General features: G+C 36.8%; 1 protein-coding gene across 3 annotated transcripts in view; it reads right to left on the bottom strand.

Moving 5' to 3' along the window:
- Nucleotides 1-19,931, bottom strand: part of sugct (succinyl-CoA:glutarate-CoA transferase) — a 112,163-nt gene that overhangs the window by 28,230 nt on the left and 64,002 nt on the right. For all 3 annotated transcript variants that reach the window (XR_008961854.1, XM_057322905.1, XM_057322904.1), the window contains exon 13: nucleotides 955-1,018. Coding sequence is in view for 2 of the 3 variants with exons in the window: in XM_057322905.1 (XP_057178888.1) it covers nucleotides 955-1,018 (64 nt within the window). In the remaining variant the exon portion in view is untranslated. The remainder of the gene's footprint in view (nucleotides 1-954; nucleotides 1,019-19,931) is intronic.

The raw sequence follows: 19,931 nt of genomic DNA, 5'->3' as shown, positions 1-19,931 counted from the left end.
TGATCAACTTTATGGGGTGGTAAGCCAGGAATAGGCCTTGGTTAAATAAGTTGTTTTTAAAAACATACTTTACAAAAAAATCATCACTGGTGGGCATCTTGAGATGAAACAATCGCACTGATATATTTTAAGATGTGTCAGTGCAAGTTGTTGTCGATTAAGACACCTCTAATTTTTAAGTTAGTCTGGGACTAGGCTTAAACCCTGTCCGGGAAATCGCCCCTATATGTACAGCCTCGAAAAAAAATGAAGAGACCCACTCCAAAATTATTTTCAGTTTTTCTGAATTTAAGATATATGTTTAATTAAAATGATCATTTTTGTTTCATTCTGTGAACTAGTGACAACATTTCTGCATTATTTGCAGAAAACTGAAATGGGACAAACTGTCCAAAATAAAAAGCAATGTTTGCAGATCTGCTAAGAAAACAAGTTTATATTCATGTTTAAACAACACGATACTAATGTTTTAAAATCAGTTCAAAATGAGCCTGATTTTTTTCACAACATTCATGTATCTTTGCATTGTCAGTCTTTCATAGTTCTGTTGCATGACTTTATGTCATTCCTAAGATTTGTTAGGTTTGTTTCTATTAAAATTCAACAGACACTGGACTGGAATTGAAATAATAAAATGGCGTAAGAAAATGACATGTCTTATTGACATAAGAAATGTTTATTAAAGGCAAACTGGTGTGTTCTCTGCTACTGTATGTGATGTAGCTAAATCTTCACACATTGTTTTCTTTGGGTTCCACACAAAGAAAACAATGAAGGTTAGTAAATATTGACAAAATCTTAATTTTTAGTGAACTTTCCCTTGTTAGAACTGGATGCATCTCATATTTATATGTACAACACATCTTAGTTCCATCACTGAAATTCCTGCATAAGAGCAACTGAAGAGAACGACAGAGTATTTTGCACATCAACAATAAAATATTGAATACAAACCTGGCACAGCTATCCTTCCTGATGTTGGGTGGTCCACTTCCAAAATGAGGCCATTGTGTGCAACCTGGGAATGGAGACAAAAGAACGTCAGCCAAAGATAATTATTCATGCCAGCTTTCCTCTTATTTAACCAATGAATTGCGAAACAAACTGAAGCTACTACCTCACTGTCTTCTTAAAGACCACACAAATGTGCAATCTTAAAGGTTTCAACTTGACGTGACAGCTTTGAATTTACCCAACAAAAACAGGGTTAAACTCACAGAAATGTCAGCTCAAGATTTACGAAGTGTAACGGTTTGTGTCATTACATGGCTTACATGCTAAAACTGATGTTTGACGTCAATTGCGCTTTATTTATTTTCTCTTTCAGTGTCCGTCCTTCTCAACTTGTTGTTACTCCAAACCCCCTAATACGTCTTCAACAAATGTCAGTCGTTCCAAACCACGACTGTCTTTCACCCATGAAACACAAAGGCTCATATTTTCTTTATAATGAAAGTAAATGGGGACAGGTGGTATAAAACTAACTAAATGACAATAAAAAACAGACCAGATAAATAAAATTTAATGCAATTTAGAATGAAATTTAAGCTGCTTTACAATGAAAGTCTTGCCCTGTGTTGTATACAGTAGTTGTCAAATATAATATGGTGTCTTAAGATGTTTTGGGCCCTATTGTACACCCGGCGCAATGGGCGCAAAGTGTTTTTGCTAGTTTCAGCCTGACACAGTTTTCATTTTCCCGTCCTGCGCTGCGTTGTTTAAATAGCAAATGCATTTGTGCTCATTTGTGCGCCCATGGGCGTGCTGGTCTAAAAAAGAGGTGTGTTCAGGCGCATTGTTGGCGCGTTGCTATTTTGAGGAACTGAAAATATTCTGCGCCGTAGACCAACTCAAACCTGGTCTAAAGTCTTAAGTCAATGGCGCAATATTTTTTTTAGTTATTTAAAGAGCGTGTTGGGAATATGCGCCTATAGGCGAGTGCACAGCGCTCGTACATTCTGCTTATTACACTTAGGCCTATTACACGCCCAGCAGCACACAATAATGCCAAATATTACAAATAAATGGATTACAGTGTAAAAGATTATTATTGTGGACATAAAGATAAAAATGCGGTTTGTCCTGTAGATGGTCTGCTTGCGCGCTTTAACTTCTCGCTCGAGCAGACGCGTTTCCTTTCTGGAGAAATGTGTCTGCTCTTCCGAATTCTGCCGTGTTAATAGCGAATCCACCATGGCGCGAGCGCAACTGGCTCTTAAAGGGAATGGGAGATGAAACTCTGATTGGTTTACTGCATGTTTGGCCCAAAAAACACCCATTACTCATTAAGAGAATGGGGACAACCTGTTTAGACCATGCGGCCGGGCGCCGACCGTTTTCCCGTCGTTAAACTAGCAAAAGTGGATTTGGACACGCCCTGAGTGCACCTGCGCTGTGCGCTTTAGACCGTGCGCTTTAGACCATGCGCTTAGATCGTTAAAATAGGGCCCCTTGTGTTGAGTTTGACATTAATTCTCATTGGCTCTCATCATAAATCCCACAGAAATCAAAATCTCATGTCTCTTAAGTAATATTTAATTTGAGAACCAGTTCAAGCCATTGAAAAAATGACTGTAATTTTGGTCTGCTCCACAAACAATCCAGTTGTAAGTGTCATATGAGTAAGTGTCCCTTTTTTATTGCCATAGCACAACAACCTATTGTCTTGACAGCTTTATGCACATTTATTCTGTGGAAAAAAGTGGCCATTATCTTTAAATACCTTCCAATGGAACACTGTAAAAAGTAAGTCACACAGTTTTGGATCATCAGGATAAGTGAATCATGACACAATTTTGTTTGGGAGTATATAAATAGACAGTGTGTCCCAGTACACAGTCTTCAAAGTATTTTGTTCCGTTTTCATTGTGATACCCAAATGTCCGCCATCGGTCCCACCAGAATCCAAAGCCACTCTGTGTAGTCTGTCAAAGTGCATGAGTGTCATCAGTGCTATAGGTTTGCATGTCAGTAATCTGAAGCCAGACAGTTATATAAAATGATGTCCAGACCACCAGACGTAGATGACACCCTTGTACTCCCTCTCTTCTTATCTCCTCCCCAATGTTTTCTCTCAATACTCTTGTGTACTTTTTTTGGGAAAGTTCCAGAATACGGAAGCATCATGATTTATTTAGAGACAGTTCGGATGTGTGGCGTATGCCGTGTGCTATGCGTCTAGACTCTCTTAGAGCCGTCTGGGCGCTGAATGATGCGTTCTTGAGTAACAAGAGTGTTGCGAATGAGGCTTCAGATTTCCATTTATCCTCTGTTGCATTCTGGTAGAGTTTTTATCAGAATGGCATTTAAGCATTCAGCAGGCGCTTTTATCCAAAGTAACATAACAGTACAAACGATTTAAACAGAAATTCCAGATTATCACACCAGATTACAGTTTTGCTTGTCAGATTGCAAGACATGGAGCCAATGGGATTATGGGTAAAAACAAAGACAGTGATCAGTGATCATTTATGTCAGACTGTTCTTCTTTCATTGACTGGAATAGGATATTTTTTTAACTTTCTCTTTGAAATGTTGTTGATGTTAGTTGGTTTGTTGATTATGTCATCAATTGCTGTGCTCCTATTGGTTCTTCATTAGATGGACATCACACAGTAATTCTTCACAAACACTCTTAACCCGCCGTCATTGAGCAAGACACACTACTGTAAGTGTTTTAAGACGCGTTTCAAACTCCAGGCAAAATCAGGGTTAACAATCCTTCATGCGTCCATTCAACTTTAAACAACCAGATCATATTAATCAGGAAAAAAGGTTCAATCAAGGTAAACAAGAGAAACACTGCTCATTTTTTGTATCAGGAGCTGTAATATGGGAACAGTTAAGCCAAGGCGAATCAATGGGCACATGGCCATGTAATTTTGAGCGGGGTGCCCAGCGGCCATACATTCGTCTACCTCAGTCAATGTGTGCATCATCCAACACATCCGCTGTTCGCTCATGCAGCCTTTGAAATGCAAATTGGTGAACTGAAGACTGAAAGAGCGCAGTAGATGTAGGGCTATTTTGCTCCAATAATGATTGGCAAGAAAAATCAGAGAGCGGAATTGACGCATAAGGGTCTGTGTTAGAGCTGGAAACCGTTGAAAATGCAAATAGAAGGCAGATAATGGGGGGAAAAATAGAATCAAAACAGAAGAGAGAGAGAGAGCGCTAGATAATGATGATGCGTTTTCCAGGGAAAACCTTAGTAATGGATCCCACTAGCCAGCGGATTATTCCTTTCAGGGAAGATAAACACAGGGGTTCTCCACAGTCCCAGTTTGATGATGGCGACACAATGAGCAATATCAGAAACAAGCCAAACAGCCTTACGACTGATTAAACAGCAACATTAAAGCATCATTAATATATGTGTTTTTGTTATCTACAATACAGTACTACACAACTGGATGATCAGGGCATGTGTTACCATGGAAGTTTTTTTTTTTTCGCAATACGAACTGCCTTACTGTACACAGCAAGCACTTAACTAAACAGTCAGAGGTGGGTAGTAACGCGCTACATTTACTTCGTTACATTTACTTGAGTAACGTTTTGGAAAATATGTACTTTTTAAGTAAAATTAAAAGTGTGTACTTTTACTCTTACTTGAGTAAATTTCTAATAGAAAATCTGTACTTTTACTTCGTTACATAACTTACATTGCGTGACGTTCCTTCGTTCCTTCATTTTAAAATATGCTTTTTTAAACGCGTTGTTTATTTCAAGGTTGTCGTCTCTTTTTACGGGCATTCCCGAGTGATCGATTCTTTTGAGTCGATTCTTTTGAAAGCATTAATTGAACAATGGGCAAAACCATTTGAATAGGCTAATGAATCAGTTCAAATGATTTGTTCAGTTCGCAGCACGATCTGAATCATCTGAAGCAGGATTACTCACTCCTCGTAGCGTGAAACTTAAGGACACGCAGAACACAAAGAGCGTTGGATGAAGTGGATATTAATCTATATCTATACAATCAAAACTGCAAATGTGTCATATTGTTTGCCAGCAATGATAAATGCCCGCCATATGCGCGCACACGCGCGACCTGTTCGTCAGACACCACAACATGCGCGTTACCTGTCAGACACAGAGACGTGGGCTTGCAGAAATATACATTTGAAGAACAGAAGGAAGAAAACTTGTTGATGGGCGTGTGGTTCACTGTTTGTTTACAAGTAAGAGCGTTTCACAACACACACGTGACACAACACGAGAAAACATGAAATTTGTTCAAAAATGTGTATGTGTATTTCATTTAAGAGAGCACTGCAGATGTTCTAGATCATCTTAGTTAATGCTTTAGTTTGACATGGTCTATTATTCTAAATAAGTTGTGTAAACTACATTAACATCAGGACTAGATGAAATTGACAGAAATGCTTGTCTCTTCTGTGTTTGTCTCTTCTTTAGTCTCTCTAGTATATTGCAAAGATATCTGCTTATGATAATTAAAAATATTAATTAAAATATAATATTAAAATATTGGCGTTAATATTAATTTTATGTAGTAGGCCTATATAATCAGATACAAAGTAACTAAGTAACTAGCTACTTGAGTAGTTTTTTCATTGCATACTTTTTTACTTTTACTCAAGTAAATTTTAAAATAGTGACTTTTACTTTTACTTGAGTAACAATTTCTCAAGTTACTTGTACTTTTACTTGAGTAAAGATTTTGGCTACTCTACCCACCTCTGTAAACAGTACATTTTACAATCAGCCATTGTTTTTTTACAATCTACTGTATTACTGTATTTTGCTAATCGTGAGTGCAAAAGGAATTGCTGTACATTTTACATTTATTTACAATGTACATCATGCTGTTTTTTCATAGTATAACTGTACTATGGGTATAACTGGGTTAGTTCACACAAAAATGAAAATTAATGAATCACCCACAAGTTGTTTCAGAACTGTAACACCTTTGTTCATCTTTGGACACAATTTGAGAGCATGTGTTAGGTGCTCTTGTGGACACGCGTTGGAGCGGAAGAGAGGAAATTGTCAAATAAAATTGTTATTTTTTTATTGTGCACAAAAGTATTCTTGTCACATGGACTATTTTAAGGATGTATTTACTAACTTTATACGCTTAGTGTGCATTGCGTTGCTGTTTATGGGAGCAAGAAATCAAATCAATTTTTTGTCTATTTATATTAGGGCTGTGAATAGATAAAAAAAATTCCGTGCGATTAACTGCGATTAATCACACACGTATAGTGAAATTAAACGTACACTATTTATTTTGTTTAACATGTTTATTTTAGTGCTATCAATCGATTAAAAAAAACTAACTAATCACACACAGAATTTATGTTTTTAAATATAATTTTACATTATAATAATTTCACATTTTACCTCCAATTAATGTAGAAACAACACATTTCTTTAACAGCATCATTTTATGAATGAAAGCCAACATTGTAATATTGTTGGCTTTGCAACCGCTTTGCAGTCCTTATTAAATATATTTTTCTTTTCTACTAACCCATTATAATAAGTGTCTAATAGGTAGGAAATATACAGAAAATAAATGAAGTTCTCAAACACTTCACAGTCTTGCTAAATACATGAAATACAGAAGAATCCTCATTAAAGCTATGAAATCAAATTGATTTTTTCTTTTATTTTGTTCTTTGATTAACATTAGTGACAGGAGTCACAGCAGCACGTTTAAGAACGCGGCCCCTTTAAGAGCTGCCGCTCTAAGCAGATCTAATGCGCTTCCTTTTTCAATACTCTTTGCATTCATTTAAGACTTTATTTAACTCGTTGAAGATGGTGCTTGCGAAAATACTAGACAAAATGTGCTTTCTGGCATAATCTTGTGTTTTTGTTCATTCAAGCACGAAAGAGAAGTTAATACTGGTGCGCTGTTTGACAGATTCGGACACAGCCTTTAGCCCATGTGTACACCAGAAAGGACTTCTGTCGCATCTCGTTGAGCTGTGATCCATAGTCAGAAGCTGTTAATCTATACTGGACGTGTCAATACAACCATTTCAGATCGTGCCTAAATAGTTTAAAGGCCTTTATATAAGAGCGTGATTATATAATGTAACGCTAGAAAATGATGACAGAAAAAACGAATGTTGCGTTAATGGCAGAGGCGGATTAACCATATGGGCAATTGGGCGAGTGCCCAGGGGCACCAAGACTTTAGGGGCACCAAATAAACCCGCAATACAAAATATATATTTTTATAAATGTACATAAGCATTTGTTTTTTAAGAATTAAGTCACGCATCTGCGCTAAATAGGCGTGGCACCATGTGCGGGAATACCCCCACTTCAGATAAAAATGGTTCTGTCCTCCGCACTTTTCGACACACCTCCGCCAAAATTACCGCCCGCCCATGTTATCTGGTTAGTTACATAGATTTGAGTGAATTAACATTCAGCCAATCACAAGTGACTGCTATTAGGCGAGTCGTCTTTCGTGTAGCCTACACTTTAATCTTCAAACAGATGGAAGCGGGAACGATGCAGAGCGCATTGTTGTAGCGGAGACTAAAAATGCGGGGATTAGCACTGATTAATAAATGTATATATACATGGCATTCGTCAGAAATAAGATAATATAGTGCCGATAATGTATGCTAATAGTACGTGGAGGTAAGGCCACTATTTAAGGTCCAAACCTGGGTTTTAAAGTGAAAGTGAAGAACGGTCGGTGTCATCACTATAGCAATCAATTCATGTGTCCTTTTTAGTGGAGTACACTTTTATCTTAGTACTTATGTGATCGTTTAGTAAGAAGAATATACACATACTGTGCTTAAATAGAGCGTTTGAATAGCTGTATAGCAGTTAAAATAGTAACAATAACGTTTCATGTTATTTTTATGAATAACCTTGCTATACATTGTAATCTGGTGAATGACACTTTGGTGAATTAAAGTCCCAATGTCCTGAAAATCTGTACATTGTTCCATTGACCCCCTAAAGTGAATACATACATGCAAACTATAGTGTGTGTGTGTGTCCCTGTACCCCCATTTTGTGGCACGCACAACATTTACACATGTTAAAAAAATGTTAGTGATTTTTTTNATATATAAACAAAACATAGCCTAGACAAAAAATAGAAATGCTACTTAAGCAATTAACTGAAATAAGATCAAGTTGAAGCGCTAAAATTATTAACTGAACATAAATATAAATGCTAAACTAAACCTAAAATAAAAATAATTATATAGCAATATAAACAAGAAATAAATACATAATCTGAGCAGCTCAGATGAAGAGATGGGTGATTTCGTTTTAAAAGCGGATTCGGGTGACGTTAGAGCTCATCCGCGCATCCCTAGCGCAGGGTTTAAGTGCTTTTTTGGGGCTTTAAATAAAGTAAAATCGCCTTGTGTGATTCATTTAAAGTGATTCATTTATGACTCCTCCCATAAAGTTTGCGTCTGAAGAGGAAACTCCTACAAATGCATATAAGGTCAGTCACAAACACATCTGTGTCCACGCCCTCACTGCGTGTCTTTAGTAAATACAGACAGTAGTTCTTTTACGGCAAAAAAAGCATTTGCGCTGCAGCAAGATGTTAGTAAATCTCGCCCTAAATATAATGTATATTTCGTCAACCAAAAGTAGACTAAAACTAAAATGATGGGGATGACTAAAATAGGACTAAATCTAAATTACATTTTCGTCAAAATGAACACTGTGTCACAGTCAAGTCAACTGAAAAATAATGAAACATTAGTGAATCATATTGTAACTTGAAAAGTTTGCAGCTTGGCTATTTAAAGGCAGGTTTTCCAATGCTGATAAATTTGTAAACTGACTTCACGTAACATTACAACGTGTGAACGTGTTAATGGTCGAATGATGGCAACGACTGATTCATTGCACATGCAACTCCATTGGATAGGCTAGCAAAAAAAAGAAACGAGTCGTTTTATCAACTCGCATTAAACAATTACAAAACATGGCATAAATCACCAAATCATTAATCACACATGCACGCACACACACACACACCCACAGGGCACAAAACAAATCCATGTCGACCAAAAACTGAAATTATTTAAACAACAGACGCAAATCTTTGGAAAAGACGAATAGCTGGAAACTTTGTCTTCAGGCGAGCTGATTTGCCTTCCACGCAGTCTGTGCTATGCAAGCGCTCCACGCGGGAGAGAGATGGCTTGCCACATCCTCCCTTTGCAGATTTGGAAGAACTGCCTCAGTAACTTATAGCTTCTCTTTCATGAATTATTCGGTCAATGTGACATTGCTTTCGAATATGGTGACCCGAGTGACGTCAGAAGCTCTGTGGATTGATATATCAGTGAGAACAGAGAGAGGGGAGAGCGAGATGACACCTTCTCTCATCTTCTGCCGTTCTTGTTATTAAGTCTGTGGACAGAGCTTGAGAAAAGACAAATGATGAAAGGAGAAGTCAGAGGTGTTGATGGCTTAGCAGTAAGAACACAGAGCAAGTGGAAAGGACATCACTATTCTAGAAAGATGAGTCAATTTTGCTTCGTGAAGATCTAGTAATACATTTTTTAGCACAATTTTGTAACATATTTCTGAAGATGTGCTTCTTATCTCAATGCAAGTCTTTATTAAAATGTTTTCCTGGTTTATAGACCACCAGGATAAACAACAAGCTACAAGTTTATAGTCCAATAACATTTTTGTCATTATTTGACAAACTTACTCTCTTGTCCAAATTCACCTTTTTCTTTTCAAAAGAATTTGTTAAGAATTTTCACATCGACAAAAATGTTCAATGAATAATTAAACAATTTAGTGTAAAAATGTTAATAGTCAGGTGGACTATCTTTTAGGGTACTTTTCTGTTTTGGATTGTTTGAGTTTTTCTTTAGTCCAGAATTTTCATTATTGGGTGAACTATTCCTTTAATAATAGAAATTACTGAAAGTAGTAATAGTTTTATGCTACACATGTTTTATGCTACCAAGTTGTAATGAGTAAAAAAGAAAAATACTTAAGCATGGAGTCGGTTAAAAGATGAACATTATTAGGTGAACTATTCCGTTAAAGGTCCAGTGTATGTAATTTAGTGGCATCTAGTGGTGAGGTTGTGAATTGCCACCGACAGCTCCCTCCACCCCTCCCTTTTGAAGCACTACGGAGGCTGACACAGGACAAAGATGTTGTCACGTTTTCGCTTCTTTGCTGAAGGTAGATAATGTATATACGAAATAATGTATTTGCAGATAATGTATTTACGATACGCGCTCTGTAGAGTAGTTAAACAACATGATGAACTCCATGAACTCCAGGTGACCCGCGGTGTATGTAGATAGAAATAACTCATTCTAAGGTAATAAAAACATAATGCTTCATTATGTAAGGTCTTTATACACCTCTGAAGACATAATGATGTATATTATATTACATTTCTGTCAATACATGACAAGAAAAGACACATTGGACCTTTAAAACTCTAGCAAGAACCATTAAGAAATTATAGAAAGTCACAGAAATACTATTTTCAGGCTACCAAGTATCCGTATCAGGAAATAAGAGCACAGAGGAACTTAACAGATTTTTCATCACTCCGCATTCCTGTGATAAAAACCTGTCACAAGGTTACAATTATGTTTCTCTGAACTGTAAAGTGGCTTTAACCTCAAACAAACCTCAAAATCAGAAGCCTTTGTAGCCAACAGTTATAAATTTGCAACTTAATCATAACTGAATATTAAATCTGACAGTGGCTTCCGTCTTCTCTGTGGAATAATCAAACGAAATTGGCAAGACCACAAAGCGATTTCAGAGTTTTGCGAGACATGTGGACACCAAATCCGAAGCCCGCGACTGTGTACGTTAAACTCTCATTGTGCCGAACAATAAATGCAGATGTGCCAGCGAGCGGCTGGCACAGCAGCTCCATATGTGTGCCCTGTTGCCCCAGCAGTGTGGTTTAAAACCAGACCACTGTGTCTGCCTGCTGTAAAAAGCCTGTTTATTTGTGTTTCTCTCACATTTAATGGCTGCCTCCGAGGCCTTCTTTCATCCAGAGAGCGTTTCTATCCTCCCCCCGTCGCTCGGCGCTTCGAGAGCCGACGGTTGGCAACGCTGTGGTGGCGTAGGAGTAATAAAAAAATAATAAGGCTCAAACGTTGATCGATGGCTTTAATTTAAACATCATACATGTGTTATTTTCGGTCCATCAGAATTTATTACGCTTGCACCTTCCGTTTTATGACAGTCAACGCAGCGCATAAGCAACCTGGCATGAAAGTTAAAGCTTGCGCATGCTGCCTATATGGATTGCAGGAGCTATTACAAGAACCATTAGGTATCATGTTGTCAAGTGAATGGTGTACTGTTAATATTCCTCAAAGGTTTCTGTTTTTTCTGCAATTAATGCAGTTTAGACCACAACAAAAATAGCACATATGGGTTTGAATGAAGTCTGCACAGTGTGGTTGTTTTTTGAATAAATGTAGACTTGGAATTTGACAAATTAATTCCCTAAGTCCTGACGCCGTTGCAATATTAACACAGCTTTAAGACTGGTCTTTTTTTCATTTATTTCCACACCAAATTGATCTCATAACATTCTTGTTCATGTATGGAAATGGAAAGCCATAAGTGCCTTGCTTACATTTATAATTTCTGCATTTCACTTGCAAAACTCCTCTTTACTTTTAATGTAAGATGGATGTTTGCCCAACCGTTTCTGCAAACAATCTAATTGCAATGACATAATCTAACACAGACGAACAGTGACTCATGCTGTAAATGAAAGAAAGTTTGAAACAAATTTAGATCAAATGCATGATCCGTAACACCGATGGCATGATATGGAAAGTGTGGTTCAAACGCGTACATGGGGAAACAATTAGCTAAACCACTGCCCGTCCTGTCACAACAGATGAAATCGATGGTGTCGAGCGGCACTGCGGAGGGAAGATGCCAACCTGATCTCGATGTGGCCAATTCGTATGGATTTGTACAATGTGAATCGTACAAAAATGTACAATTAATAGAAAACAAAAAAAAACAATACGGCAGCCCCTCCCCGACTCCACACCTAAACCTTTGTCCAAGTAAACACAATAAACACATTTACATCCCAGAGTTGAAAACCTACATGACATTTGTTCAAATCTATATAAATCTTTATCATGAATTATGAATTCATTAACTACTGAATTGTATTGATGCTAATGTTGACAAACTAACAAAAAATATGGAAATGCAAATATTTATGCAAAAGTACACTTTACAAGTCATTTTAACTTATTATTTTAAAATGTTCAACGTTTTAACATTTACTCATTAAAATAAGTTTCAACTTGTTTTTTATGAGAAATCATAACTGGTCAAATATTAAAATACTAAGTTTAAGGCAACAACAGAAGGATTCCTGACACATTGCACATACAGTTTCTTTTTTGTGTACCGCATGGCTTCAGTTCCACAAGAGAAAAAATATGCATTATTTCCTAAACAGGGTGTGTATGACTTCCTTTTGCAGAAGTTCCAGCGATTGGTTCAGTGGAAAACATATGACCCGAAAGAATCTTGTTGATAAACAACATTGCTTCTGTCCCTTGGCAGTGAATTTCCACGCTGGAATCTCTCGAGTGTAAACCGGAGGAGCGCATGCTAATTTCTTTTCACTGTATTCAATTACATGTTTTCATATGAACCGATACCATTATTCCAGAGATGTGTAATATTACAGGTCATGTGTGGAATACAGTACCACACTAAACTGTATTTAGCCAGGGCCTATTTAACTAAAGGCCTGAGACCATCAATTATTGGAATGAAAAGCTAATATAGACCAGATGTGCCCTCCTGCTTCACAGAGGAGCCGCACTCAACACAGATGCTTTCATCCTTTCAATATCAAACTGATTACACTAGTTTCAGGTTCTCGTTAATAACGTAGTTCAACTAACTAACAGGTAATGAAATAAAAACACAAAGCATTAGATAACTAAAAAAAACCGGGGAAAACAAGACTAGCGATCGACGGGAGTGTCACAGCTATGTTGTTTGTTTTACAATATGATATTTATTTATTTATATTGGTTGAGCGGCAAATCGCGAATAATCGATTCCAAAATAAATGTTTCTGTTCATATAATATATTTGAGTGTGTTTATATATTTACATTAAATTAATATACATTTATATTTTAATATAATTTACAGTATGTTTAAATGTTACACATATTTCACAAATATATATCTGTTTGTGTATTTATATATTTAAATACATATAAATGCACAACACACTCACATATATTATATAAACACAAACATTTATTTTGGAATCGAGATTAATCGATTTGACAGCACTAATATAAAGTATTTTTTTATTATTTTGTGCAATTGGGTTCTTTTTTTACGGTTTAGCTTTTAATTTCTTTCTTAATTTTAATTTTTATGTTTATAAAAATGTTTATTTTTATAAACACGCCTACTCAAATTACACACAGAAGGTTGGATTAAACCTTGAATATTGTAAATTCTTTAAAAAAAGTCATTGTTATTGAAAATGTTTAATGTTGTGGAAGTAAATTGTTGTCTGAATTTTAGTTGAATTGTAAGTATTTTTTCTGATATCCAACCCGGTCTCATGAATTGTGTATAAATAACACGCGGTTGCATTATTGTGTAATATATACGCCAAAGTTAGATTTTGTGCGCATATGATACTCCAATGTTTTTTCACGTATTTCACGATAATGCAACACGCGTGTTATTTATACGCAATTCATGAGACTGGGCTCTGATATCGTGATACAATCGTAACTGTGAACACAGTATTGTGTATCGTACATCCCTAGTAGATTATCATGTTCAATGTTTTTTCCAGTCTCATAAATTTACTTTCTAAAACAGACAGGTATAGAGACTACAATTAACATTTTTATAGATCTAATAAAGACTTCAGCTAAAAACTTCATATTTATGGAAAGAGAAGGGCACCATCAAAGATACCCCCTACGCGCCCATTGCCCCTCCCTGTACATGTGTCACTCTAATGAATGCAATGAATCACATTTACAATAGTTTACAACTGTGATTGCACCGTAATCCAAGTTGGAATGTGATCCAAATGCTTGTCTAAACCAGCCTCATTATATTTCTTACAGATGGCTCACTTAAACTCCTGTTACATCTAATTGCAACCGTATGAATACAATGTGTCATGAATGCATCTGTTCAAAGCGTTCTGGATTTTGACCCGCCAGGTGCATTTGAGGTTTGGGCATTAACTGCATGGGTCCAGTTTGGGCTTTAGCATGAGCCAAAACGTCCAGTACCGGCATCAAACGCTCTTTTATGTTGAAAGTCGGTTGCTTATGCATCATGTTTTTTGTTGTAACAGGCCTTGATTAAAAGACAGTAACGTGGTGATGAGAACATTGTGTTTTTGTGGCTTGGACTACCATAAACCCAACAGACTCAGTCTTTCCAAGTTTAGCCCTATTTTTATCTCGCTTTCATCTTTCAGTTCCACACAAGTGTCAAACCAACTTTCACGTATCTTTTTATATAAAAGCAGCTTATGTGAAAGGATTAACGTATGAAGTCCTGGGAGCCCTAAAGATCTATATGATAAAAAATACATATGGCAGCTTGTCAGCATTCAATAGAGTCGTATAGAACAAAGATTTTGAAGTTGTGGAGACATACCAAAAACTGAGCTTTCAGCCGGACACTGCAACCAGGGCCAACAACATTTGGATCTAATTTGTGAGCCAAACAAAACAAAAAGGACACAACAACTTTGTCTTGTTTGATAGACATCACCCTCACAGTCTGGAGGAAGGTAAATTAGAAGCAGGCAGTTCCAGCGGTGATCCTCATTCGTAGGTCTGTGTGCGGCTTGATTGCATCTATACGCTCTCTAATGACGATGGCTTATCTCCAGGCTGGAAGCCTGACACACACGGCTAAGCTCGGGTCATGAGGAAGTGTTCACCGCACTGCTTTGGATGAAAGTGAATGGGACATTTTCCAGGCCTGCAAGCTTGTACGTCTCCACGTTTCATTTTAGCTCATTTCCTCAGCTTTGACGGAACATGCAAAGGGTATTAGTAGCTTGTATGGTAGTAAGAAGAGAACAGTGTGAGTGCCATTGAATTTAGGTGATGTTTTAATCTGTGTAGGTGGGAGTTTACGATATTCAAAAATCGCACTCAAATTGAATGACTAATTTGAAAAAAGAGTATATCAGTAACTGGATCAATATACTAAGCCAACGTTTCTCAAAGTGTGGGGCGGGCCCCACTGGTGGGGAATAGAGACATGACAGGTGGAGCACGACAAACGGGATGAAATTGGGTCATTCCTTTATTTATTGACCATACAATCAAAACAAAGCAACGACACATTTAAATGTAAGCCTTGCATAAAACAACATCAGACTGCAAAGAAAATGTCAAATGGAACCATAGTCGCCATCGAGAATGATTTCACGTCGGAATGTAATTGAAGCGGCACAAAAACTTTAATGTGGAGAGGCGGTGGGGTATGGCAGAAAAAGTTTGTATTTACATTATAAATTAATATACATTTATACTTAAATATAATTTAAAGTGTGTATAAATGTTAATATACAGTATATTACACATATCTATGTTTGTGTATTTATATACACACATATATTATATAAACAAAACATTTATTTTGGAATCGAGATTAATCGATTTGGCAGCACTATAAAGTGTTTTTTATTATTTTGTGCAATTGGGTTCTTTTTTTTACAGTTTAGCTTTACATTTCTTTCTTAATTTAAATTTTTATGTTAAAATTCCATTTTTGTGAAGAGAAGGGAACCCTCAAAGATACCCCCTATGCGCCAATTTCCCCTCACTGTACCATAAATAATTTTAAATACTTTTTTCATTCTTTTAAAAGCCTGCCTATCACTTCTAATCACTTTCAGTGTGTTACTGTATATAAATAACAATTTTGTTGAGAAACAAACACAATTTTCAAACTTCTACTCTTCTTTGTACAATCTACTATGGTCTAAGAATTTTTTTAGGATTTGTACACTATATGTATTTTTGTTGTTGTTGAAAATTTGCAGTCTATTCCTGTAATTTGACATTTTTACTGTATTTCAAACATACATCTAAATTTTGTGAAACTGTAACATTCCGTAAAATTTAATTTTGTACAGTGTATTTCTATCGTATTTCAAAAATACCTGTAAATTCAGTAAAACAAAACAGTAAAATTCAGTAAAATACATTAATCTGTTCCATTTTGGTATTTAACATAACTTGAGAACAAAAATAGAGAAAACATTAGTGTTATTTTGTTTATTTTTTATTTTAGTCTTAGTTTTAGTCCCAAGAGAAATATATATTTTTAGTTTTTATCTTATTTAGTCATCCTTGTCCTGTTTTTGTTTAGTCAACTAAGGGGCGGTTTCCCGGACAGGATTTAGGCCTAGTCCCAGACTAAATTAAATGTTAGAAGTTTCTTGATCAAAAACAACTTGCAATGACATATCTGTAAATATATCCGTGTGATTGTTTTGTCTCAAGATGTACACCAGTAATGTTTTTTTTGTAAATTATGTTTTTAAAAATTATTTAAAGATCCTAATTTAACTAAGGTCTAGTCCTGGCTTAAACTAATCCCTGTCCGGGAAACTGCCCCTAAATGTTTATTTATTTTCATCTTGTTTTAGTCAATACAAACTTATTCACATTTTCGTCCGCTGTATAATGGTTAAAATGATAAAAAAAATTATTTTGCTCAAAATTATAATCACGGTGAGTGTTGTCGTTTGAGAAATTTGTTTTTATATTTCTTTATGAGTATCTCTTTTACCAATAAGCACAAATCAATAGAATATCAAATCATGTGCATAGTTTACTCAACTTCATCTAGCTTCATCTAAAAAGTATTTCCACAGAGGTTTGAAAAGTGCATAAGCCTATTCATAGATATCCAACCTCTCCCTTAAGTTTTCCCCAAATTACAAATGTCTTCCAGATGCCCGCAAAATATTGACAATTCCCCGGAAACAACATGACTGACCATGAAGGAGAACCCTCGGAAAGTACTCGCGCACAGACTCAGAGTTTTCGCGAGGTGGGATGTCTTATTCAGCAACCACAATCGCAAACAAACAATGTAGTGGAGATCACTCAACGCGGCTCAAGCAGCTCATGAGAGAACACAGACCGGCTGGAGATCACTAAACTCTTGTTTATTAATTTAAGATCCTCAACGGCACTTCCACAGTGAGAGCATTGGTGTATGGCTGTCAGACTGCAGAAATTAAGTCACCCACTGGCAGAAAACATAGTTTTTAGCCTTTCATCCCTGTTTGGGGGATCTGAACTCCTTTCATCTGTCGTACAGCAGAGGCTCGCACAAAAATCTGTATTATTTATGTTCAATTTTTTTACAAAAGCCCTATTCGCACAGGATTAGTATTATCTGGGGACCTTGTGTGATTTAGAAATTACCTCCCTACATCTGTATTCACACGGGATAAGTGAAGCCTGTAATTTTGCTCAAATTTACGGACTTATTTCCCAGATATGATGGCAAGGCTTTGCGTTTAGTTTGTATAGCCTATAGTTGTATGGTGTATAATGATATATGACGTACCTGTCAGCATTTGAGACCCGCGATCGCGAACCGGACCGAAGATCACCGCGTTCGCGGGTCTCAAATGTTACGGGTTTCCATGAGAAATAACAAAACGGGAGACTCCCGGCCAAAACGACAGTGTTGGCAGGTATAGATATGACCCAGCACCCGAAATAATATAAAAACACTTCAACCCAGCCTCCATTATTCGCAACCGGTGGATAACACCTTGAAAAATGATATATGAGCCCACCAAATCACAGAGATGCCGATTCGCATGGGACTAATATTATCACAGGACCTCAGTGTAGGTAATTTGCGAGGGAATTTTTACTTTACAAATTACAGACATGGACGGGAATAAGATCACAGACGACCTCTGCCATTATTACAAATGACAAGAGGTCCCCAGGTAATACTAATCCCGTGTGAATAGGGCTAAAGACTAAAAAGTGTTTTTGGGTAGGTACTTATTTTATAACTACATTTTAGTCTCATCATTTTTCGTCAACGATATTGCGTGCTGATATAGTCTTAGTCGTCATTGTGTCTCGTCATCGTCTTTTCTTCATCCTGGGAAAATAGTCGTTCACAAATATTTTTTGTCATTATTTTTGTTAATGAAATTAACACTAGAACACATGCCTGTTTGCTGTCATTACCCTCTTAAAAATAACGATTTTACATGATGTCATAGAAGAACCCTTTTTGGTTGTGTAATTCCATAAAAAAAATTCATATTCACACACATGATATCAAAAAGGGTTCTTTATTATGAAAAATAGCCTCTTCAGACTATAAAAACGTAAAAAAAGAAATGTTTCTTTTCAGAACCTTTGACTTCCTAGTAAGTCAAATGCATTGCTTTGAAGAAACCTTTAAGAACTTTTATTTTGAAGAGATAAGTCATGTCAGTGATTCTTCGTGGTCTGAAAAACAACAGACTTGGATGCTTAAAACAAGAGCATTCAATATGGCAGGGTGCCAATCCTCTGAACAGGCCTTAAATATCTGCCCAGCGGAAACTTCTATTCAAAATTTGGATGTGTCTCCAATAAATACAAAGTATTCCTAATAAATATAAAAGATGTCAAAATTAAACCCCATAAACCCTCGAGTGGAGTTTTTTGGACAGGCATCCTTTAGTTTCCCAAAACAGCAACTGATACCTCCCATTATCTCCAAAGGCACTGTACAGTCCTATTAGAGTCGAGTCCCCAAGAGATGCCTGAGGTTAGGTTATACTGTATAAACCTCCACTTCACCACACACGCTCCTGGGCCTTCCGTTTTAAAACCAACGATGGTCCAAAAGTGTCAGAGCATCCTGTGTTGACCCTAGCTGGGCTCATACGGGACTGAGGAACGTTTAAGATCTCCAACCTCAACCCTGATCAAATGCTACACAGCTTCTCACCTCTTACCGCCAAAGGAGAAACCAAGATGATTTTGTCTGAGACAGCAAGTGGATGTTTGTCTTGGCACGATGCTTGGTCTTTACTTAAGAGGACTCTAAGACAGCTATATGCAGAGCTATTGGTGTAACAGCATCACGCTGATGGAAACAGTCTGGTTTAGGTGTGTTAAACGAGGTCTGGATAAATGACTGTCAAAACATCATTTGATACTGTAACATACTTCAAGACCGTCAATCTTCAGTTAGGATAAGCCAGGCTGAAACTAATCAACGATTAGTTAAGCCGTCTGAGACTTATTAGCCGTACATATGATTAAAGGCATGTTTCTCTCTTGGACCTGTGAATTGCAGATACGTCCAACATCACAGGTATTAAAAGAACTGAGCCTCTCATCATAAGCAAATTTCAGAAATATGAATTCATGAAGGAATCTGTCATTTACTGCTGAGATATGAGATGAAACGTATGTTTTGAGCCAAACTGGCTGTACCATAAAGTGGATTTTGATGCAACAACACACACTGGAAAAAAGGTGTTGGACATCCATCAGACTCAATCCCAATGAATGTCAACGTTCATTGGAAAAGATGGCAAAGACTTTAAAGTAACAACAGCCAGCGCAGAAGGTAAATCTGAGAGTTGAAATTGAATAAATCAAACGTTGCACGTGGGAAAGGCTTCAAACTGCACTTCCTCAACTCAACTTGCCCAAGAAAACAAAAATGGCTGAATGTGTCCAAGAGGCCATAGCACAAGCAGGATCTACCTTGTGTTTACACAGGTGGGCTTCTATTCAGCCATGTGGTTGGCAAAGAGAAAGGCAGCCTGGGATGGGAGAGTGTGATAAAAATCAAACTGAGATAGTGACGAGAGAGGAACTGAAGGATTGAGAAAAGAAAAAGTGGTGCTGTAGCAACAACAAATGCAAGGGTGAT

Source organism: Triplophysa rosa, linkage group LG23 (genome assembly GCF_024868665.1).
Source record: "Triplophysa rosa linkage group LG23, Trosa_1v2, whole genome shotgun sequence".
NCBI lineage: Eukaryota > Metazoa > Chordata > Actinopteri > Cypriniformes > Nemacheilidae > Triplophysa > Triplophysa rosa.
Note: the sequence above shows the minus strand (reverse complement) of the source record. Positions and strands in the feature narration are given on the sequence as shown.